Here is a 24,693-nt window from a genome sequence, read left to right as displayed (position 1 = left end):
CACCACTGTGCTCCAGCCTGGGCTACTGAGTCACAAACAAAAAACCCAGGCTCTCTGGAGCCGGCTCTGCTCTTCCAGCCTTGTCTGCTTCCCCGGCAAGGCCACACTTGTCACACCCTGTTAGAATTACCTCTTCCCTTTTCTTTCTTCCTTGCTTATCTGTGTGGGGAAGCCCTGGAGGGTGCTGTCCTGTCTGCCCTTGCAAGGAAAACAGCCGCTGGCATTTCCTGAGCAGTCTCTCAGAACCGCACTTTCTGTGTATTAGCTCGCTGGACCCTCAAAAGCCAACAGGTTCATCTCATCACCTACTGCCAGTTTCCCTGTTAGGGAAATGAAACTGATGCCAGGTGCAGTGTGGCTCACACCTGTAATCCCAGCCACTCTGGAGGCTGAGACGGGAGAATCGCTTGAACTTGGGAGGTGCAGGTTGCAGTGAGCTGAGATCGAGTCATTGCACTCCAGGCTGGGCAACGAGAGTGAAACTTTGTCTCAAACAAAGAACAACAAAAAAAGAAATGAAACTGAGGCTCAGAGAGAGTCACTTGCCTGGGGTAACGCAGAGCCAGTTTTGAAGCTGACAGTCCGGCCCACCCTTTTGTGTTTCCAGTCAGCACCCATTTGCTTATTTTTATTCCATAAGCAATTCTGTCACACTCCCTCGAATATCACATTGCGTTATGTGTCCCAGCCTGTTTGCTGTGACTATAACAGACTACCACAGATTGAGTAATTTATAAAGAGCTGGGCGTGGTGGCTCACGCCTGTAATCCCAGCACTTAGCCAAGGTGGGAGGGTTGCTTGAGCCCAGGAGTTTCAAGACCAGCCTGGGCAATGTGGCCAGACCCCATGTCTACATAGTTTTTAAAATTTTAGCCAGATGTGGTGGCATGTGCCTGTAGTCCCAGCTACTCAGGAGGCTGAGGCAGGAGGATCAGTTGAGCCTGAAATGTGGAGACTGCAGTGAGTCAGGACTGCAGGCTGAAGACCAGCCTGGACAACAGAGCCAGACCTCATCTGTAAAATACTCCATCAGTTTATCAATTAATTTTTCTTATCAAACAAAAAGAAATTTATTTCTCCAGTTCTGGAGACTGGGAAGTCCAAGAACATGCACCAGCCTCTGGCAAAGGTCATCCCATGGCCAAAGGGCTGAAGGTGGAAGTGACACAGAGAAAGGAAATTGAGCTAAATTTATTCTTTTTATCCATATCCCACTCCGATGATAACTAACCCACAGCCCTTATAATGGTTTTGATTCATCCTAACTTCCTCTTTAAAGGTCCTACCTCTCAACACTGTTAATTTTTTTTTTTTTTTTTTGAGACAGAGTCTTACTCTGTCACCAAGGCTGGAATATAGTGGCATGATCCTGGCTCACTGCAACCTTTGCCTCCTGGTTCAGGCCATTCTCATGCCTAAACCTCTCAAGTAGCTGGGATTACAAGCCCCCGCCATCATGCCTGGCTAATTTTTGTATTTTAACTAGAGACAAGATTTTGCCATGTTAGCCAGGCTGGTCTTGAACTCCTGGCCTTAAGTGATCTGCCCGCCTTGACCTTCCAAAGTGTTGGGATTACAGGTATGAGCCACCATATCCAGCCTCTGAAGTAGCTATTCTTCTGTTTCTTTTTTCTTTTTAGTTTTTTTCAGGGGAGACAGAGTCTTGCTCTGTCGCCCAGGCTGGAGTGCAATGGCACAATCTTGGCTCACTGCAACCTCCACCTCCTGGTTCAAGCAATTCTCCTGCCTCAGCCTTCCAAGTAGCCGGGACTACAGGTGCACCCTGCCACACGCAGCTAATCTTTTTTTTGTATTTTAGTAGAGATGAAGTTTTACCATGTTGCCCAGGCTGGTCTTCAATCTTGAGCTCAGGCAATCTGCCTTCCTCTGCCTCCCAAAGTGCTGGGATGACAGGCAGGAGCCACAACGCCCGGTCTGTTTCTTTACTTCTCTAATAAACTTGCTTTCACTTTAAAAATAAATAAAATGGATTAATTTTCCAACACATGAATTTTAGGGGGACACATTCACATCATAACATGATGTAAAGCCATTCTAGTTATATTAACAACCCCCTCATGACATCAGTACTATTGTTAGCCATATATTCTAACTGGGGGAACGAAGGCACAGGATGGCTAAGTCACTAGCCCAGGGTCACACAGCAGAACTGAGGCGGAACCTAGGAGACCCTTACTGACCACATCCTCCCATCACCACTGGGGGCACGGAATGCCTTTGAGAATCATTTCGTGGAAACCCTGGCATGTGTGCTGGAGGTGTAGCCAAGGGACAAAAGGTTTGGACCCAGAGTGGACTTGCCACACCCAGGGGCACACAGGGAACCAGCAGGAAGGAGCCCTTGGAAGTGGGTTTTCGGGAGTCAGGGTACCTGGCTGTCATTGTTATTAGCAGGCAGGTTGATCAATGTCACCTCCTGGCTGTGCTGACCAGCCTTTGAGGCCTCCTTCCAGCCTGGAAGCCTTGCAGCTAACACCCCCATCTTGTGCAGGGGTGTCCCTGGCTATTGGGGCGAAACGCCTCAGCCAGCCACGGAAGATAAATTTCCCCCATGACGACCTTTTCCATGCGCTGACAGATTGATTTCAAAAATCCATCCTCCACCAACGCGCCCGGCCCCAGCCCCTACCGTGGGCGCTGATGGCTGCAAATTTATATCCAGGCCAGAAACTGAATTCCTGTGAGTAGAAGGAAGAATCTGAAAAGCTCACCCAGGCTCATTTTTACATTTGAAAACCTTCAGGCCAGAGATTAAATTGGGGCCACCGTGTCTCTCAGCAACAGAGACCTTGGTGGCGGGGAGATGACCTCGCTCAGGACAGCTTCTTTAGATTCTCTGCCTTCAGCTTGGCCTCCCGGGGCTGAGAAATAAAAAGCAGTGAGACCTGCAGGCCTGTGTGGCTAAAGGGATTCCCACTTCTGACCAGCTAATGCTAGAAAAGGGACATGCTCTGTGTACCCAAAGGCAGGCTTTTGGTCCCCGTGGTAACTATTGAGCTATTCAGAGGGACAGGAAAGAAAACTGCTAACTTGGGCCGCGTGCGGTGGCTCATGCCCGTAATCCCAGCACGTCTGGGAGGCCGAGGTGGGAGGATCGCTTGAGCTCAGGAGTTTAAGACCAATCCAGGTAACACAATGAGACCCTGTCTCTACTAAAAAAAAATAATAAAATAACCAACCAGGTGTGGTGGTAAGTGCCTGTGGTTCCAGCTACCTGGGAGGCTGAGGTGGGAGGATCACCTGAGCTGGGGAGGTCGAAGCTGCAGTGAGCCATGACCACACCACTGCACTCCAGCCTGTCTCAAAAAAAAAAAAAAAAAAAAAGCTGCTAATTCATCTTCATCCCCAGCCAGGCTCCTGCACCAGCATCTAAGGCAGCCTTAGTCCTGGCGACTTGGCGAGGTTCTAATTAAGCTTCCTTGGGCTGTGGCAGAGAGGACATCAGAGTCTGTGGATCATTCCAGAACCCTCACTCCTCCCCGCCCCCTGCCAGAGGCCCAAAGGCTGGAGAAGGAGAAGCAGATAAATCAAGTGACAGCTCCGTGAAGGAAGAAACCCTGTCTAGCTAGAAAGATCTCTCTCTCCTGCCTTGAAAAAAATGAGACTGATGCAAATGCGGCTGCTTCTCTTTGGTACAAAAGCCCTTAAATATTAAAGAAATGAATCCTTGATGTGTACAAAGAAAGGATCAAAAACGAATCTTTCTGAAAGGAGAAGAGCTTTTATTTCTCCGTGAACTCATCCAGATCTAGCCTCTGGCACGGATGCCTGCTGAACTGGGAGGACAGGAAGATAAAGCTCTCAGTGATGGCCATTCAATATTTGTTCATTTAGGAAGTGTCTGAAGCAGCTACTGCATTGGGCTAGAGCCTGGGGAAATGGCCAGCGAAGTAAGGCCCCAGTTCCTGCCCTCAAAAGCCAGTAGGGGATGGGCTCAGTAGCTTGTGCCTGTGATCCCATCACTTTGGGAGTCCGAGGCATGAGGATCACTTGAGCTCAGGAGTTTAAGACCAGTCTGGGCAACACAGCAAGACTCTGTCTCTTGCTGTGTCAAGAGACAGAATAAAAGGCTGAGTGCAGTGGATCACGCCTGTCATTGCAGCACTTTGGGAGGCCAAGATGGGCAGATCACTTGAGGTCAGGAGTTTGAGAACAGCCTGGCCAACATGATGAAACCCCATGTTTACTAAAAATACAAAAATTAGCCAGGCATGGTGATATACACCTGTAGTCCCAGCTACTTGGGGAGGCTGAGGCAGGAGAATCGCTTGAACCCAGAAGGAAGAGGTTGCAGTGAGCCAAGATGGCACCACTGCACTCCAGCCTGGGCAACAGAGTGAGACTCTTGCTCAAAAATAAATAAACAAACAAATAAATAAAAGCCAATGGTGGCTGGGCATGATGGCTCACATCTGTAATCCCACCACTTTGGAAGGCTTACACGGGAGGATCATTTGAGGCCAGGAGTGTGAGTCCAGCCTGGGCAACATAGTGAGACCCCATCTCAAAAAAAAAAAAGGCCAGTGGGGCATTGTCTAAAACTCCCTGGACAGTAATGCTCAAAACTGTCAAGGTCAGAAAAAACAAGACAGAAACAGTCATAGACCAGAGGAGTCTACGTACATGTGGTGAGTCAGTGCAACGTGGGATCCTGGATTAGATTCTGGACCAGAAAAAGGACTCAAGTGGGAAAACTGGGGAATCTGAATAGAGTCTGGAGTCTAGTTAATAGTAATGAATGCATGGATGTTGATTTCTTAGTTGTGGCAAGTGTGCCGTGGTTACGTAAGCTGTAATAGCAGGGAAGACAGGATGAGGGGGCATGCAGGAGCTCTCTGTATTATCTTTGTAACTTTCCTATAAATCTAAATTTAGTCCAAAAGTAAAAGTTGATTAGGTGGGTACGGTGGCTCACACCTGTCATTTCAGCACTTTGGGAGACCGAGATGGGAGGATTGCTTGAGGCCAGAAGTTTGATACGAGCCTGGGCAACATAGCGAGATCCTGTGTTAAAAATTTAGCAGGTAGATCTGTGGTGTTTGCTCTCTGTCCCACTGGTCCAAAAAAAATTAGCCAGGCGTGATAGTGCACATCAGTAGTCCCAGCTACTTGGGAGGCTGAGATGAAAGGATTGCTTGAGTCTGGGAGGTTGATGCTGCAGTGAGCCATGGTCACACCAATGGAGGGCACAGCCTGAGGACAGAGCAAGACCTTGTCTCAAAACAAAAATTAAAAAAATGTATCAAGGTGTCAGGGTGTGGTGACACACATCTGTGGTCCCAGCTAGTCAGCAGGCTGAAGCAAGAGACTTGCCTGAGCCTGGGAAGCCGAAGATGCAGTGAGCTATGGTCATCCCACTGCACTCCAGCTTGGGCAACCGCTTGAGACCTTGCCTCTTAAAAAAACAAAAATGCCAGCTAACACCCTTTTTGGAGTTAGCCCACCTGCACCCAGGTGAATTAAAAAAAAAAAAATGGTCAGCCAGGTGTGCTGTAAACCCAGCACTCTGGGAGGCTGAGGCAGGTGGATCCCTTGAACCCAGGAGTTCAAGACCAGCCTGGGCAACATGATGAAACCCCGTCTCTAAAATAAATACAAAAATTAGCCCGGAATGGTGGTGTGCACCTGTAGTCCCAGCTACTCACGAGGCTGAAATGAGAGGATGGCTTGAGCCTGGGAGGTGGAGGTTGCAGTGAGCAGTGATCGCACCATGATTACACCACTGCACTCCAGCCTGCGAGACAGAATGAGACCCTGAAGGAAGTGACTCTTGTCCTCCCAACATAGTGGCTGAGAGTCTGATAGGCTGGCATCCAAATCCCAGCTCTGTGAGTTTGGGCAACTTGACCTTTCTCTATCTCAGTTTTCCCGTCTGCAGAATGGAGCTAGTGTTAATACATTCCATGAGACGGGGCTCTAAGAATCAAATATTGGTAATATTTGTAAGGCAGCTTAGAAGAGTGCACTGTATATGTGTTAAGTTAAATATGAAATTCAGAATGGGAGAAGAACTTGCGGATGGATGGATGGGCAGATGAATGAATGGATGGATGGATAGATGGATGGTTGGTTGAATGAATATGAGTGAATGGATGGTTGGCTGGGTGGATGAATGAATGAATGGGTAAATAGATAAATGATGGGCAGATGAATGAATGAATGGATGGATAGATGGTTGGCTCTATGAATAAATGAGTAAATGGATGATTGGCTAGATGAATGGGTGGAAAGATGAATTAATGGATGGATGAATGAATGAATGAAAGAATGTGTGGACTCACAGCTACTTTCTATCCTGACCCCTCCCCCAGCCACAAGACTCTTCTAGGCAAAACCCCAGCTTCTCAGGCTGAGGGAGGCCCCTGGTGGCTCCCAGAATTCCAGCATGGCACAGGCAAGCTGATAACTTTTTTTTTTTTGAGACAGATTCTTGCTGTGTCACCCAGTTGGAGTGCAGTGAACTCAGCTCACTACAACCTTTGCCTCCCAACACTCAGGCGATCCCCCCTCCTCAGCCTCCGGAGGAGCTGGGACCACACCCGGCTAAATTATTTCGTATTTTTGGTAGAGACGGGGTCTCACCATGTTGCCCAGGTGGTCTCGAACTCCTCAGCTCAAGACATCCGCCCACCTTGGCCTCCAGAAGGGCTGGGATTGCAGGCATGAGCCACAGCACCTGGCTGATATCTTCTTTAAGGCCTGTCAAGCTTATCGCTCAAGGGAGATTTGCCCAATACCTCAAGGTTTGACAAGAGCAGGCTGCTATTATCTCAAGCTTTCCAAAGGGACATGGCCCCCTGTCATGCTCAGACGTAGCAGACAGGCGTATCCTTCATCATTCTTCACAGCCCTCCTGCCATCCCCACAGACAGAGAGAAGCCACAGCCCCTGCCTAGCCTACTGGGCACCTGTCTGCAGCCTAATCTCAGGTGCCCCTTCCCCAGAAAAAACAACAGAAGGCAGCTCCGTGGCAGAAAGGGGAAATTCACGGTAGATCTGCGAAGATGATTGCTCTCTGTCCCACTGGTCCATACGCATCTTCATTCAACAAACGCTCCTCGTGCCAGATTCTGGGGATCAGGGATGAATTGTTTGCAAAGCAAACAAAACTCATGCCTCCCTGCCGTTTCCTGAACCAGGGCAGAGGCAGGCTGGAGCCAGCGTTCCCGCCAGTGAGGCCCTCTTCATGGTGGCTGTGATCAGGGCTTGGAGGAGAAGGACAGGAGTCGTGCCGCAAGCCAGTGTAGACTGTGGAGCCAGATGGCCTGTGTTCAGATTCCATCTACACCACTTACAAGCAGTGATGCTTTGGCAAAGAGGCTTTTTTTTTTTTCTTTTGAGACGGAGTTTCACAATTGTTACCCATGCTGGAGTGCAATGGCGCGATCTCGGCTCACCACAACCTCTGCCTCCTGGGTTCAGGCAATTCTCCTGCCTCAGCCTCCTGAGTAGCTGGGATTACAGGCACATGCCACCATGCCCAGCTAATTTTTTTTGTATTTTTGGTAGAGACGGAGTTTCACCATGTTGACCAGGATGGTCTCGATCTCTTGACCTCGTGATCCACCCGCCTCGGCCTCCCAAAATGCTGGGATTATAGGCGTGAGCCACCACGCCCGGCCCCCTTTTCTCTTTTTTTTTAAGCTTTATTTGAGATAGAGTCTTACTCTATTGCCCAGGCTAGAGTGCGATGGCATGATCTCAGCTCACTGCAACCTCCGCCTCCTGGGTTCAAGCGATTCTCCTGCCTCAGATGCATACCACCATGCCCAGCTAATTTTTCTGTATTTTCAGTAGAGACAGGATTTCACCATGTTGGTCATAGTGGTCTCGAACTCCTGACCTCATGATCTGCCTGCCTCAGCCTCCCAAAGTGCTGGGTTTACAGGTGTGAGCCACTGCGCCCAGCCTTGTTTTTTTTTTTTTCTTTTTTTTTTCTCAGATAAGGTCTTGCTCTGTCACCCAGGCTGGAGTGCAGTGGCACCATCTCAGCTCACTATAACCTCTACCTCCCAAGTTCAAGCTATTCTCTTGTCTCAGCCTCCCAAGTAGCTGAGATTATAGACACTCACCACCATGCCCAACTAATTATCTGTATTTTCAGTAGAGATGGGGTTTTGCCATGTTGGCCAGGCTGGTGTCGAACTCCTGACCTCAAGTGATCTGTCCAACATGACCTCCCAAAGTGCTGGGATTACAGGCGTGAGCCACCACACCTGGCAAAGAACCAGGACCTCTCTGTTCCCTAGTTTCTTCACCTGTCAAAATGAGATAATGATAGTGCCTTCCTCCCAGCCTTTCACTATAAGGAGTAAGGGCATGGTGGCTCATGCCTGTAATCACAGCACTTTGGGAGGCTGAGAGGGGAGGATCCCTTGAGGCCAGGAATCCGAGGCTGCAGTAAGTCATGATCATGCCGCTGCACTAGCCTGGGCAACATAATGAGAGCCCACCTCTACAAAAAAATAATTAAAAAAATTAACCAGGTGCAGTGGTGCATGCCTATAATCCTAGCCTTTTGGGAGGCCGAGAATGGAGGATTGCTTGAGGCCAGGAGTCCAAGACCAGCCTGGGCAACACAGTAAGATCCTGTCTCTACCCAAAAAAAATTTTTTTAATTAACCAGGTGCAGTGGTACATGTCTGTAATCCCAGCATTTTGGGAGGCTGAGGCTGAAGGAACTGGCTGAGGCCACGAGTTCAAGACCAGCTTGGTCAATATAGTGAGACTCCCATCTTTACAAAAAACAAAAAATTACCTGGGTGTGGTGGCACACACCTGTAGTCCCAGCTGCTCAGGAGGCTGATGACCAGAGGATCACTTGAAGTCAGGAGTTCAAGGCTGAAGTGAGCCATAATTGTGCCACTGCACTCCAGCCTGGATGACAGCGTGAGACCCTGTCTCTTAAAAAATGAAAATAATAATATTAGCAGACACTTGTGTAGGTCTTACTACACTTGTGTAGGTCTTACTACATGCAGACGACTATTCTGATTGCTCTTGTATATATTATTGAATTCATTCGACCCTCCCAGCAACCCTGAGAAGTAGGTAGTCATCATGTCCATTGTACAAATGAAAAAACTAAGAAGCTGGGCGTGGTGACTCATGCCTGTAATCGTAACACTTTGGGAGGCTGAGGCGGGCAGATCACCTGAGGTCAGGAGTTCAAGACCAGCCTGACCAACATGGAGAAACCCCATCTCTACTAAAAATGCAAAATTAGCTGGGCATGGTGGCACATGCCTGTAATCCCAGCTACTCGGGAGGCTGAGGCAGGAGAATTGCTTGAACCCAGGAGGCAGAGGTTGCGGTGAGCGGAGATCATGCCATTGCACTCCAGCCTGGGCAACAAGAGTGAAACTTTGTCTCAAAAAAAAAAAAAAAAAAGAAAAAACTAAGAAAGACACAGAGAAGTTAAGCCACTTGCTGCCGTCACACAGCAAGTGGAATGGTGAAGGTAGAACTTAAACCTAGGCAGCCTGACTCCAGGACCCTGCTCTTACCAGTCGGCCCTACTCTACCATCCCAGGAGGAATAAGAAACATCTAGAGGAAGCTAGTCACTTCTATCGTAAGGATATTGCCCAGAGAGATGCTGGTGACATCACGTGGAATCCTTTTTGGGAGGACTGTGGGAGAAATCCCTGCCAAAAATAATTGAGCTTTCTCCTGAGCATCTGGTGTACTTTTGTTTCAGGACACTGAGAACCGCATAAATGACCAGCTTTCCCTTTTTGAGTTGGCTGCTAAGGAGCTTGGAGCCAAACTTATGGCCCGGCCATATGCTGATTGTTCAGGTTTTTAAGGGATGAGTTTTTCTTAGCCTCGTTTCTGGCTCTGTCTTATGTCCCTGCTTTTGTTTTTCTTCTTTTTCTCCCTTGCCCCCCCCAAAAAAAAAATTTTAAAGGACTTAAAAAAAATTTTTTTTTTTCTTTTGAGACAGGGTCTCACTTTGTCACCCAGGCTGGAGTATAGTGGCGCCTTCATAGCTAAGCAGCCTTGAACTCCTGGACTCAAGTGATCCTCCTACTTCAGCTTCCAGAGTAGCTGGGACTGTAGGCATGTGCCATCAAGCTCAGCCAAATTTTAAATTTTCTGTAGAGATGGGGTTTTACTGTGTTGCCCAGGCTGGTCTCAAACTCCTGGGCTCAAGTGATTCTCCTGTCTTGGCTTCCCAAAGTGTTGAGATTACAAGCGTGAGCCACAGCACCGGCCCTAAAAATCTTTATAAGAACAATATATGGGCCAGGCACGGTGGCTCACACCTGCAATCCCAGCATTTTGGGAGGCTGAGATGGGTGGATCACCTGAGGTTGGGAGTTTGAGACCAGCCTGAACAACATGGAAACCCCATGTCTACTAAAAATACAAAATTAGCCAGGCATGGTGGTACATGCCTGTAATCCCAGCTACTCAAGAGGCTGAGGCAGGAGAATCACTTGAACCCAGGAGGCAGAGGTTGTGGTGAGCTGAGATAGTGCCATTGCACTCCAGCCTGGGCAGAAGAGTGAAACTCCATCTCAAAAAAAGAGCAATACATGTTTGTTGTAGAAAACTTGGAAAATAAGATAAATTGAAAGATGATGATTAAAATCTCCATTAATCCCTACTTTTTAATGACTGCACAGTATCCCATTCTGTAGATGTATCATAAATTTGTAAATTGGCTGGGCACCATGCCTCACACCTGCAATCCCAATACTTTGGGAGGCCAAGGCAGGAGACTCACTTGAGCCCAGGAATTTGAGACCAGCCTGGGAAACATAGCCAGACCCTGTCTCTACAAAAAATATTTTTAAAAACTAGCCTGGGCTGGGAGCAGTGGCTCACACCTGTAATCCCAACACTTTGTTCCCAAATCACCTTAGGTCAGGAGTTGAAGACCAGCCTGACCAACATGGTGAAAACCCCATCTCTACAAAAATACAAAAAATTAGCCAGGCATAATGGCAGGTGTCTGTAATCCCAGCTACTGGGGAGGCTGAGGCAGGAGAATCACTTGAACCCTGGAGGCAGAGGTTGCAGTGAGCCAAGATCACGCCATTGCACTCCAGCCTGGGCAACAGAGCAAGACTCTGTCTCAAAAAAAAAAAATAGATTAGCCTGGTGTAGTGGCTCACACCTGTAGTCCAAGCTACTCAGGAGACTGAGGTGGGAGGATAGCTTCAGACCTAGGACATCAAGGCCACGGTGAACTATGATCGTGCCACTGTACTCCAGCCTGGGTGATAGAGCAAGACCCCGTCTCAAAAAAAAAATCTTTTTTTCTTTTTCTAGCGTGTGTAATAGCTTTTGATCAAAATAATTTCTAATTGTCCAATTTTAAACAATGCTTAATGAACCTCCCTTGTGTTGTACCTGAGCAAGTCAAGGAATGAGCCACACTCTGAGAATGAATGAACCCTTTATTAAGCCGGCGACTGAGAGTGGCAACGCCCAAAATTCTCTCGGCCCCAAAGAAAAAGTTAGGTGGTCTTTTATACACTAGTTTTAACAGGAAGGAGGGAACCTAGCTGAAACAAAGTTTTCACAGAGGCAGAGTAAGCAAAAAGTTTAAAACTGGTACATAAGAAAGAAAACAGTGCCAGGTGTGAGGAGTAGAGCTGTCATCAAAGACATACATTTTACAGATAAGGCGGGCTCTGGGCGCTCACTGCAGCTGCACTTCCAGGCTCTGCTGACACCGCTTCACTCCGCCTCTTATCAACAAAGGCATTTCTGGGCTCCCAGAGTCAGTCTGACCTTGCTTTATACTATAGTTACTTAAAGGGGAGAAGGTTACTAAAATGAAGAAGCCAAGATGGAGTCTGTTAGCTCAAAAAGGCTCACATAGAGCCTGAACAGCTTTTAGTCGGGGAAAAGGAGAGTTGGTTTTAGCTGGCAAAAAGCAGGATATCACACTTGTAGCAATCAGATGCTCATCCACACAGTGTCCATGGGCTGAGTCTTAGCTATGGACTGGCCGAATAACATCCAAATTGCAGGAACTGTAAAGGCTTGGCTGTGGACTGGCAGGCTGCCCTCCAAAAATATCTAATCCCTGCTCTCATATTTAATTGGCGCTATCTTATGGTATTTTACATATCCTTGTAAACCACTTAGAGTCCTCTCTGGAACAAGGCAGGGCACAAATAAATATGTAAGCCCCGAGCTACCTTGGCTTCCTGATTAAATTATCCAGCCTCAAACACAATAATAAGCCTCATTTTATTAAGAGGCAGGCGCTTGCTCTCTTCCTGTTGGCCACTTCCTGATAGCACATGCTCCTGCTGTCCCCAGGGCCCTGTAGCAATGCCTCTGTCCCCAGAGAAGCACCAGGAATTGTTTTTTTGTTTTGTTTTGTTGAGATGGAGTCTCGCTCTGTCGCCCAGGCTAGAGTTCAATGGCACCTGCCACGACACCCGGCTAATTTTTTGTATTTTTAGTAGAGAAGAGGTTTTACCATGTTGGCCAGGCTGGTCTCGAACTCCTAACCTCAGGTAATCCACCCACCCGCCTCAGCCTGTGTTGGGATTATAGGCGTGAGCCACCGCACCCGTCCATCAGGAATTGTTTTTTAACCAAGATACAGGTGGTGGAGTGGTAGGAGACAATGACCCCTGTTCCCAACAGCAAGAAAAACTTTTCCTGCGTGTGTCCTACTCAGTTAGTCCTGGACCTGTTTTAGAGGCTGGTGTTTAATTGGGGCAGGCTCAGCAAAAGTGTTTGAAAGATTTCATCCAGAAAAGACGATTTGAGGAAACTTGAGTGCATAGGTTCACTCTTAAAGCCCAATAGCAGGAATATTAAACCCTGAACCAAGAGCTCAGCAAAGAGAGAGCAGGTTGGCAGGGCTGGCGCTCTGTAATCCCAGCACTTTGGGAGGCTAAGGCAGGCGGATCTCTTTAGCCCAGGAGTTCAAGACCAGCCTAGGAAACATAGTGAGACCCTCCCCATGTCTCTACAAAAAAATGGCCAGTCGTGACGTACACGCCTGTAGTCCCAGCTACTCTGGAGGCTGAGGTGGGAGGATTGCTTGAGTAAGGGAAGTGGAGGCTGCAGTGAGCCAAGATCATGCCATTGCACTCCAGCCTGGGCAGCAGGCAAGACCCTATCTAAAAAAAAACAAAAACAAAAGAGTGGGTTGGCTTCTTTAGTACATCTGCCAAGTCCGGGGTGAGACAGGATGCTAGACCACAGCTTTCTAAGCTGGAAAATGCCTGTGTTCTTAGACCTGCTGTCATACGCACTTCCCTTAGAGTAGGACACTCTCTGTTCCTCCCTTGTCTTCTGACTGCCAAGAGCTCCTGACTTTGTTTCCAATCTAGACCCAGTCTGGAAGAGCTAGCACATCGAACCGTCCAGAACATTCCATTGGTTCCTAGGGACATGCATTGACTGCATATCTGAACTTAAACCCAATGGGCAAAACTCGGGACCTCTGCATGCTGAGATCTGGCAGCCAAAACCCAGGCATTTAATTACTCTGCTGCAGAGAACACTCCGGTGAGATGCGTCCAACGCAGACAATTATTTTAGGAAAGCCATGGAGGCCTTCTTTCTGCACCACTTAAATCTTGCTTCTCTTTTACAATTCAATGTTTCCTCTGTCTAGAGAAAATGGCTTGTTTGCTTCAAAGGACACGCTAGGAAATGTAGGAAGATGTTAATTACGTTGAACTGGACGCTTTGTCTCTGCACAAAAGATATTCCTTGGGGGGTTCTGTCTAAATTGCTTGGGGAGCAGAGCCAGGGGAGGAGGGGCAGGGATGCTTGGGCTCCTGTTTGATGTTTTTCTTTGTTGTTTCTTTTTTAAGAATTGGGTTTATCAAGAAGGGAGGTCCGGGCTTGTTGGTTTATGCCTGTAATACCAGCACTTTGGGAGGCTGAGGTGGGTGGATCACTTGAGGTCAGCAGTTCGAGACCAGCCTGGCCAACATGGTGAAATCCTGTCTCTATGAAAAATACAAAAACTGCTGGGCACGGTGGCTCACGCCTACAATCCCAGCACTTTGGGAGGCCGAGGGGGGTGGATCACGAGGTCAAGAGATCGAGACCATCCTGGTTAATGAGGTGAAACCCCATCTCTACTAAAAATACAAAAATTAGCTGGGCATGGTGGTGCACGCCTGTAGTCCCAGCTACTCGGGAGGCTGAGGCAGGAGAATTGCTTGAACCTAGGAGGTGGAGGTTGCAGTGAGCCGAGATCGCACCACTATACTCCAGCCTGGGTGACACAGCAAGAGTCCATTTCAAAAATAAAAAAAATAATAATAAAGTAAATAAATAGAAGTAATGAGCAGGTTGCTGCTGTGGTTGACTGGGGTCACCAATTAATGGTTTCCCTTGGGAGGTTTCATGGAACACACACCTTTGAGTTCTTTTCCACCAGGGCAGCGAGAGGGCTGGTATTGATCACTAACACTTGTGGGTCATCGTTGAGGGTTGCTGGGTGTATTTTCTGCTGGCACCATGCAAGGGCAGGGTGGGCTCTGACTATCAGAGAAAGCCCTTAGCTGTGGCCAATCCTGGGCGCACCTGCAGTGAATGCTAGTTCCATCCAGCTCCTCCTACCTGAGTAAAAGGAAGGCGGAGAAAGTGAGTTACTGTGCTCCACTGCCAGGCCTGAGGATGTAAAGAAGGGGTTCCCCCCATTTAGGAAGGGCGTACTAAGGCTCAAAGAATGACTATAATAGTTTCAGCTGGTGTTTATGAATGGCTTGTTTTCCTTATAGATTAGTGGGGGAGTCAAGCTCATCTGTACAATTTGTACAATTATATCATTTGCTCACATTCCAATAACGCTTAAAAAAAAAAGACTTGATTGAGTGGAAGAGAAAAAGGTGGGCTAATAGTTGGAGTCCCCGGGATTGCTCATAATTCACAGCTTGGTTTATCTGTGCTGCAGCTCACGGCACCAGTTCTGCTGGGAGATCTGGTAACGGCTGTGCAAATGATCAATAATTGTGGTGCTTTGTTTCTCTTTAAAACATTGTTTTTTTTATTTTTATGAGAATGTCTTCCATGCCTGTAAGAATGCATCCTGGAACACGACCAGGATCTTCCATTTGTTCTACCTCTATGGCCACTACCCATCATTGCCTGCCTGGATCTGTGCAGTCACCCCTGCCCTGGCCTTCCTCCCTCACCCCTAGAGCATCCAGAGGTCACTGCAAAGAACACCCAAGTAACGCACATCCCGCCTCTGCTCAGAACCCTCCATGGCTCCTGCTTCCTCAGAGCAGAACCCGAAGCCCTCACTGCTTCCCACAAGACCTTGCCCCCATCACCTCCCTTCCCTCATCTGCCTCCACTTACTCCTTAATCATTCTGCTCCAGGCACATGGGCCTCCTCCTTGTTTCACAAACACACCAGGCATAGTCCTGCCCCAGATACTTTCCACTTGTTCTCTCTGCCTGGAACCCCTTCCCCAAACATCCAAATGGCTCCTCCCTCACTTCCTTCAGGTCTTGAACAAATACTTCAGCTTTTGAACAAGTGACACCTAGGTTTGCAAACCCAAGCCAGTCACCCCACAACCCTCACATCCACCTACATCCTCTTTTTTTTTTTTTTGAGACGGAGTTTTGCTCTCTTGCCCAGGCTGGAGTGAAGTGGCGCCATCTCGGCTCACTGCAACCTCCACCCCCACTGCCCCAGCTTCAAGCGATTCTCCTCCCAAGTAGCTGGGATTACAGGCATCCACCACCATGCCTGGCTAATTGTTGTATTTTTAGTAGAGATGGGATTTCACCATGTTGGCCAAGCTGGTCTCGAACTCCTGACCTCAGGTGATCCACTCTCCTTGGCCTCCCAAAGTGCTAGGGTTACAGGCATGAGCCACTGGATTATCTGAGCATTTTGTCTCACTTTGGCCATTACCTTACCTGGGCGGCTCCAGGTGGGGTGGGGGCATAGCAGGGTTGCACTTAACATTTAGTGGCCCTGATGGCTGGGCGCTGTGGCTCATGCCTGTAATGCCAACAGTTTGGGAGGCTGAGGGGGGCGGATCACCTGAGATCAGACCCATTTTTTTCCTCTTGACACAGTCTCACTCTGTTACCCAGGCTGGAGTGGAGGCCAGGTGTTGGAGACCAGCCTGGCCAACATGGTAAAACTCCACCACTCCTAAAAATACAAAAATTAGCCAGGCGTAGTGGCAGGCGCCTGTAATTCCTGCTATTCGGGAGGCTGGGGCAGGAGAATCACTTGAACTCTGGAGGCAGAGGTTACAGGGAGCCAAGATGGCACCACTGCACTCCAGCCTGGGCAACAGGGCAAGACTATGTCCCAAAAACAAACAACAACAACAAAACATTACATGGTCCCAAGATAGCTCCAAAGCCTATATGTCACGGTGGGCTGGGGAAGCAGAGAGGTGGTCCAGGTTTGGGGGTTATTTGAGTGGATCTCTAACAGCAGTGATGGAGACAGTGTTGTGTGTGTACGAATCTGTGTGAGAGAATGAAATCTGGTCTGGGAGAAGGGTTGAGGCCTCCAATTCCTTGCTGTGTTCCTTAGTCCCTCTGCACCTCAGTCTTGCCATCTGTAAAATGAGGCTCTTTAAGGAGGGACTGAGACCACACACAGCAGGCGCTGGCATAAGCCTGGAGCCCCGCAAAGGGGCTCCTCAGGCCCCCTTCCTGTCCCAGTGAGGGTGAGGCGAGACGCTTATTGGGATCCTACTCTCTGACCACCCCCACACCTCTCTGCAGACTCTCTTCCAGAGCCCAGAAGAGGGCTGGCAGCTGTACACCTCGGCCCAGGCCCCCGATGGGAAATGCATCTGCACAGCCGTGATCCCGGCGCAGAGTACCTGCTCTCGAGACGGCAGGAGTCGGGAGCTGCGGCAACTGATGGAGAAGGTGAGAACCTTCCAGGTGCCCTGGGGGAAGCTGGGGAAATGTCCCAGTTTTCATCCCACCCTCTGGACCCATCCAGGTCAGCCAGTGGCCATATTCAGCTATGCAGATTATTCAGAGCTGGCTGATAATCCAGCTCCTCTCCAAGCAGATCCTTCTTCTTTTTTTTTTTTTTTTCATTTTGACACGGTCTCACTCTGGTACCCAGGCCACAGTGCAGTGACACGATCAACTCACTGAAACCTCAAACTTCTGGGATCAAGCAATCCCAACTCCTCAGCCTCTGAGTAACTAGGACTATAGGCATACACTACCACGTGTTGCTAATTTTTGTATTTTTTATAGAGATGGGATCTCCCTATGTTGCCCAGACTAGTCTCAATCTCCTGGGCTCAAGTGATCCTCCTGTCTCAGCCTCCCAAAGTGCTGGGATTATAGGTGTGAGCCCCCGTGCCCAAATGGATACTTTATCCAATATCTGTTCAATGCTTTTTTTTTTTTTGAGATGTAGTCACACTCTGTCACCCCAGGTGCTGGAGTGCAGTGGTGCAATCTCAGCTCACTGCAACCTCCACCTCTCGGATTCAAGAGATTCTCCTGCCTCAGCCTCCCTTGTAGCTGGGATTACAGGCGTGTGCCACCACACCCAGCTAATTTTTGTATTTTTAGTAGAGACAGGGTTTCACCATGTTGGTCAGGCTGGTCTTGAACTCCTGACCTCAGGTGATCCACCCACCTTGGCCTCCCTAAGTGCTGCGATTATAGGCATGAGTCACCATGTCCAGCCTGTTCAAGGGTTCCTACAAAAGCATCCTTCTACCTCTGATCATGGTCAATAGGAAACAGTTCCCTGGGCCAGCACGTGGTGGCTCACACCTGTAATCCCAGCACTTTGGGAGGCCAAGGCAGGTGAATCACTTGAGGTCAGAAGTTCGAGACCAACCTCTACTAAAAATACAAAAATTAGCCGGGCATGGTGGCACGTGCCAATAGTCCCAGCTACTCGGGAGGCCGAGGCAGGAGAATCGCTTAAACCCGGGAGGTGGAGGTTTCAGTGAGCTGAGATGGTGACACTGCACTCTAGCCTGGGTGACACAACAAGACTCTGTGTCAAATAAATAAATAAATAAATCTTACAAAATGTTTATTTATGGAATTTCCCACTTAATATTTTTGGACTGCGGTTGGCCTCAGGTAGCTAAAAGGTGGAAAGTGAAACTGTGGAGAAGGGAGACTACTGTAAACATGTTTTGTGGCATCCAGGGTGGGTATCAGGCTGCCAGGCTTCTGAGAGCTTCCAAGTGTCATGTGAATAATTGTACAGGAAAGTCTGTATTTCAGTAAGCATCCAGTGGTGACTCTGATGGAGTTTACCTTAGCCAGGTGGAGTCCACTTTAGTCAGGTGAAGCTGGTGGGAATCTACCTTAGCCAGGTGAGAGTCTACTTAAGGCAGATGGAGTTCACCTTAACAAGGTGGCTGCCTTAGCCAAATGATCACCTTAGTCAGGTGGAGTTCACCTTAACCAGGTGGGAGTCTGCCTTAGCCAAGTATGGTGTTCACCTTAGCCAGGTGGAGTCTACCTTAGCCGGGTAAAGTTCACCTTAGCCAAGTGAGTCTGCCTTAGCCAGGGGAGTTCACCTTATTCAGGTGAAATTCACCGTAGCCAGGTGGAGGTGGGAGCTGGGGGCCCTCAGTTTGGGTGAGGAGAGGCCAGCATAAGGGAAGTTTATTTTACTCATTCAGGCCAGTGCTGGGCACTGGAGATTAAGTTGTGGACAAGCCGGATGCAGCCTCTGTCTCTGAGGGTCCCACTTGAAGGAGGCAGATGGATGAGAATGTTCTCCATAGTCACAGCTGGGAAGGAAATGACCAGGCAAGAGGAGAGTGAGTGAGTGGCTACCTGGGACAGGGTGGTTAGGGAAGGATGCTTTGAGGCAGGGACGCTGGACCAGAACCCTGAAAGGTAAGAAGGAGCCAGTCATGAGAACGTGCGGGCAACAGCACTCCAGGTAGAGCGACCAGCAAGTGCAAAGACCTGCAGAGAGAAGGAGCTTAGAGTCTGTGAGATGAAGAGAGACAAAGTGGGTGGGCGGGGGCAGGACCAGCCAGCGCAGGATCTGTGGAGGAGGAAGGTGATCTAATCTCTGTTTTGAAAGTTCCTTCTGTCTGCTGTGTGGAGAATTGACTACAAGGGATGAAGGTGGAACTGGGAGACTAGGGAGGAGGTGAGAGGTGGTGGTGGGTGGACCAGATGGGAGCCAGTAGGTAGGAGGGAGGGATGGATGGATGGTTTGGGCAGGTGATTGGGAAGCTGCTGGTAAGCTCAGGGGAGGAGAAGGTGGCCTCGTTGGTCTGGTGTTTGTGCAGCCTCTGGTCCCACCAGCTCTTATCTGTAACATCTCTGGGTTGAGGTTTGGGGAAGGAGGTCTGGTCCCTTCAGTTGTCCCCATTCCTAGGTCCAGAACGTCTCCCAGTCCATGGAAGTCCTTGAGTTGCGGACATATCGTGACCTCCAGTATGTACGCGGCATGGAGACCCTCATGCGGAGCTTGGATGCGCGGCTCAGGGCGGCTGATGGGTCCCTCTCAGCCAAGAGCTTCCAGGTGGGTCCTCCTGGGTCCAGGCCAGAGATCAAAGGAATGATTGGCATTTGCTATCCATTAGTTTCTACAGTGGGGTTGTGTCTGGGAAGAATCTAGGGTCCAGTCTGAACCAAATGTCAAGGGCCAGGTGTGTATCAAAGACAAAGGGTGAAGTCATGAGTCGGAGGTTGGGGTTATGTCTGGGTCAAAGGCCAGGGGGCAGGTGTGGCCATGGTTCCATCTTGGGGCACAGGAGCTGAAGGACAGGATGACGGAGCTGTTGCCCCTGAGCTCGGTCCTGGAGCAGTACAAGACAGACACGCGGACCATTGTACGCTTGCGGGAGGAGGTGAGGAATCTCTCCGGCAGCCTGGCGGCCATCCAGGAGGAGATGGGTGCCTACGGGTACGAGGACCTGCAGCAGCGGGTGATGGCCCTGGAGGCCCGGCTCCACGCCTGCGCCCAGAAGCTGGGTATGCCTTGGCCCTTGACCCTGACCCCTGACCTATGATTGCCACACCCAACTCCAATATCATCTGTTTGTGCCTAGAAGCTGGGCACAGTTTTGACCTCTAACTTCTAAACCTCAACCCTTGAACTTCCTACCTAAGGCCACACCTGAGCCCAGAAGCTGGAAATGGCCCTGGCCCTTGGCCTCCAACCCCTCACTCGAAATTCAACAACATATTGGGACCAGATTTTTAAATTTTCCCTCACCCCCAGTCCCAGCTCTCCCCAACTTGATCATAACACTTCATCTTTGTCCAGCCTCTCTTGGGCTGTTCCCTTTCCCATCCTCATTCCCCCTGTTCTTGCCTCACAGGCTGTGGGAAGCTGACCGGGGTCAGTAACCCCATCACTGTTCGGGCCATGGGATCCCGCTTTGGCTCCTGGATGACTGACACGATGGCCCCCAGTGCGGATAGCCGGGTGAGTGACTGTGCCCACCCCTGGGGTCAGGGCTGGGGAGAGACAGAGCCTCTGACTGCCTGTAGGTGCCCAGGGAGTCCACACTGGTGACTGTCTTGTAGCCCAAAGTGTTCTGGATCCCCCAGGGCCATTGGACCTCCCTGTCTAGTAAGCCCTGAGTGACCAAGGGCTTTTCAGCCCTATGAATCCCAAAGTCTGTTGACCTCCAGTTACTAACGATTACTGAGTTCTACTGACCAGTTCTCAGGGACTATTGATGTCCAATGACCCAATGACCAGTGCCTTCCCAAGGACAAGAGATCTCCACCAAACACTGCTCAGTGACATTTAGACTTCTAGTGGCTTCCACGGTCATGACTGCCCATCACCTAGACACACAAGAACCATCCATGAGGCCGGGTGTGGTGGCTCATGCCTGTAATCCAAGCACTTTGGGAGGCCAAGATGGGCGGATCACTCGAGGTCAGGAGTTCAAGACCAGCCTGGCCAACATGTTGAAACCCCATCCCTACTAAAAATACAACAAAAATAGCTTAGCATGATGGTGGATGCCTGTAATCCCAGCTACTCAGGAGGCTGAGGCAGGAGAATCGCTTGAACCTGAGAGGTGGAGGTTGCAGTGAGCCAAGATCGCGCCACTGCACTCCAGCCTGCGTTATAACAGTGAGTCTCGAAAAACAAAAATTAAAAAAAAGAACCATCCATGAACTTGCCCAGTGATGATCCTGCAACAGTGACCTTCCCAGTGACTGCTATTGGTTTCCAGGTGGCCACTGGGTGTCAGAGATTACAAGTAGTAACTAGCCACCATCCTACCACAATCGCTGGCCCCTAAGGGAGTATGGGAATTCAACCAAGTGGCTGGTTTGGGAATCAGATTTAGATTTCCATTCCAGTTCCACCGCTTAGCTAGGGAAATCTGGGCAGGTGTCTTAACATCTCTGAGCCTCAATTTCCTTATCTTCAAAATGGGTCAGGATAATATCAGCCTTGCAATTTTTAAGATTCTTAGCTCGAGGCCGGGTGCGGTGGCTCACGCCTGTAATCCCAGCACTTTGGGAGGCTGAGGTGGGTGGATCACGAGGTCAAGAGATCGAGACCATCCTGGTCAACATGGTGAAACCCCATCTCTACTAAAAATTCAAAAAATTAGCTGGACATGGTGGCGCGTGCCTGTAATCCCGGCTAGTCAGGAGGCTTAGGCAGGAGAATTGCCTGAACCCAGGAGGCAGAGGTTGCGGTGAGCCGAGATCACGCCATTGCACTCCAGCCTGGGTAACAAGAGCGAAACTCTGTCTCAAAAAAAAAAACAAAACATTCTTAGCTCGATAGCCAGCACTAGTAAGGGCACTCACAAATGCTAGTTAACAGCCAGGCATGGTGGCTCATGCCTGTAATCCCAACACTTTGGGAGGCCAAGGCGGGCGGATCACCCGAGGTCAGGAGTTCGAGACCAGCCTGACCAACATGGAGAAACCCTGTCTCTACTAAAAATAGAAAATTAGCCCATTGTGGCGGGTGGATCACGAGGTCAAGAGATCGAGACCATCCTGGCCAACATGGTGAAACCCTGTCTCTACTAAAAATACCAAAAATTAGCTGGGCATGGTGGCGCATGCCTGTAATCCCAGCTACTCAGGAGGCTGAGGCAGGAGAATTGCCTGAACCCAGGAGGCGGAGGTTGCGGTGAGCCGAGATCGCACCATTGCACTCCAGCCTGGGTAACAAGAGCGAATCTCCGTCTCAAAAAAAAAAAAAAAAGAAAATTAGCCCATTGTGGTGGCTCATGCTGTAATCCCAGCTACTTGGGAGGCTGAGGCAGGAGAATCACTTGAACCCTGGAGGCAGGGGTTGCAGTGAGCCATCATTGCACTCCAACCTGGGCATCAAGAGCGAAACTCCATTTCCAAAATAAAACCAAAAAATCCGCAGGCACTTTCTCACAAAACAAAACAAAAACAAAAAATGACAACTATGATGATAATGAAAATGGTGATGACACACCTGGTCACCTCGTGGTGACAGGGTTAACCATGCAATGAATTCAAGTGATGTCTTATATCATTCAATGGCTGTCCGGTGACCACTAACCATCCAGTATCCAATGACCAGGGAATTCCTGGGTCCAGTGAGTCCCCAGGGGCTGCAGTGATGTCTGGGTCCTTTGGGATGAAGTGTTGTCCACTTAGAGGCTATTTTAAGACCAGTAGTGGCCGTGTGTAGTAGCTCACACCTGTAATCCCAGCACTTTAGGAGGCCAAGGCAGGCAGATTGCTTGAGCTCAGGAGTTTGAGACCAGCCTGGGCAACATTGTGAGACCTGGTCTCTACTAAAGATAGAAAAAATTAGGCAGACCTGGTGACATACCCACTCTTCAAGGGGCTGAGGTGGGAGAATTGCTTGAGTCTGGGAGGTTGAGGCTGCAGTGAGCCGTGATTGTGCCACTGCACTCCAGCCTGGGAAACAGAGTGAGACCTTGTCTAAAAAAAAAAAAGACCGATAGCACTCACTGGGATTGTGGTCCCAGTGGGCCCATGCAGTTCCCCGAGGAACCACAACCCCTGGGGACTCACTGAGCCCAGGAATTCCCTGGATATTGGATGGTTAGTGGTCACTGGACAGCCACTGAGTGATAAGACATCTCTTGAATTCATTGCCTATGATTAATGCTGCCACCATGAGATGATAATGGTCCCACTAGAGCCATAATTGGTCATGAATGGTCAACAGAATTCCTATGACTAATGACCACTTAGTGATTGTTGATCTCTAATGGCTGTGGCTAGTGCTGGGACCCTTGGGTCATTGGTGGTGGTACCCCCAGTGACCAGCAGCTGCTCCACAGGTCTGGTACATGGATGGCTATTACAAGGGACGCCGGGTCCTGGAGTTCCGCACCCTGGGAGACTTCATCAAAGGCCAGAACTTTATCCAGCACCTGCTGCCCCAGCCATGGGCAGGCACAGGCCACGTGGTCTACAACGGCTCCCTGTTCTATAACAAGTACCAGAGCAACGTGGTGGTCAAATACCACTTCCGCTCACGCTCCGTGCTGGTGCAAAGGAGCCTTCCAGGTGCCGGTTACAACAACACCTTCCCCTACTCCTGGGGCGGCTTCTCCGACATGGACTTCATGGTGGACGAGAGTGGGCTCTGGGCCGTGTACACCACCAACCAGAATGCAGGCAACATCGTGGTCAGCCGGCTGGACCCGCACACCCTTGAGGTCATGCGGTCCTGGGACACCGGCTACCCCAAGCGCAGTGCTGGCGAGGCCTTCATGATCTGCGGTGTGCTCTACGTGACCAACTCCCACCTGGCCGGGGCCAAGGTCTACTTCGCCTATTTCACCAACACGTCCAGTTATGAATACACGGACGTGCCCTTCCACAACCAGTATTCCCACATCTCAATGCTGGATTACAATCCCCGGGAGCGCGCCCTCTATACCTGGAACAACGGCCACCAGGTGCTCTACAACGTCACCCTGTTCCACGTCATCAGCACCTCTGGGGACCCCTGAGCCACTGCTATGGCTCAGGCTACTGCCTGGGGGGCCTCTGGGGGCGGCGGGCCCCTTTCATTCTGCCTGTATCCCTCAAGGGTGATCTCTCTCTCTCCCCCCCACACTTTTTGCTGGGCTTTTGTTCTCTGCCTGTGTATTTCTATTTTCTCAATATCCCCTCTTCTCCTTTCTTGATCTCTGCTTTTAAAACATCACTTCCTTTCTGCCTTTTTGTGGATGTCTTTTTCTTTTTATGGCTCTGGTTCTCCAGTTCTCTTTCCCTGTCTCTGCCTCTCTCACTGTCCTTCCATCCCTCCCTCCTTGCTTCCCTCCCATTCCTCATCCCTCACTCCACACCCCCACCTCCAGGAGTTGAGTGCATGGATCTGTTTCTTTTTTTATTTACACTTTTTCTTTCCGGTTTGCCGGAATAAACGGGACCTTTGACATTTGATGCTTCAGTGGCTCTCTGTGTCCAACAGGGGCAGAGGTAGAGGTGGCCATGAAGTCCAAGCCTGGAGATCCCTCTCCATTGAGGACCCCCTTATTCCATGACCCAAGCTTAAGCAAATTGGGGGCAAGGGGTTCCCCAGGGGCAGCCCTTTGGGGAGATGGGTGAGGAGACTCAATCCAAAGTTGTTTTGATCAAAAGCAATTCATTTAAAAGCAGTTTGGTCAAAACAATGGAGAATTCTAGCACAACGGTGAAAATTAGCCTCAAATGAGTATTCTCCTGTCACTGGATTGCCACTTGATGCATTACTAAGTGGTCTGGACATTTTGTCTTTTTTGAGACAGTCTAGCTCTGT

At 49.6% G+C, this 24,693-nt stretch overlaps 1 protein-coding gene across 6 annotated transcripts in view; it reads left to right on the top strand.

Moving 5' to 3' along the window:
* OLFM2 (olfactomedin 2) overlaps window positions 1–24,336 on the top strand; it is a 78,838-nt gene extending 54,502 nt beyond the window's left edge. For 3 of the 6 annotated variants that reach the window (XM_078360511.1, XM_078360513.1, XM_035283966.3), the window contains exons 2-6: window positions 16,719–16,868; window positions 19,330–19,470; window positions 19,703–19,922; window positions 20,273–20,379; window positions 23,225–24,336. In XM_078360511.1, coding sequence (XP_078216637.1) covers window positions 16,719–16,868; window positions 19,330–19,470; window positions 19,703–19,922; window positions 20,273–20,379; window positions 23,225–23,902 — 1,296 coding nt within the window. In that variant the 3' untranslated portion in view covers window positions 23,903–24,336. Of the gene's footprint in view, window positions 1–16,718; window positions 16,869–19,323; window positions 19,471–19,702; window positions 19,923–20,272; window positions 20,380–23,224 lie in introns of all 6 variants that reach the window. The other 3 variants (XM_002761717.7, XM_078360512.1, XM_035283965.3) reach the window with 1 other exon arrangement.
* The last annotated feature ends 357 nt before the right edge of the window (window positions 24,337–24,693 follow it).

This window comes from Callithrix jacchus, chromosome 22 (assembly GCF_049354715.1).
Source record: "Callithrix jacchus isolate 240 chromosome 22, calJac240_pri, whole genome shotgun sequence".
NCBI lineage: Eukaryota > Metazoa > Chordata > Mammalia > Primates > Cebidae > Callithrix > Callithrix jacchus.
The sequence above is the reverse complement of the archived record's forward strand: the minus strand, read 5'-3'. Positions and strand labels throughout refer to the sequence as shown.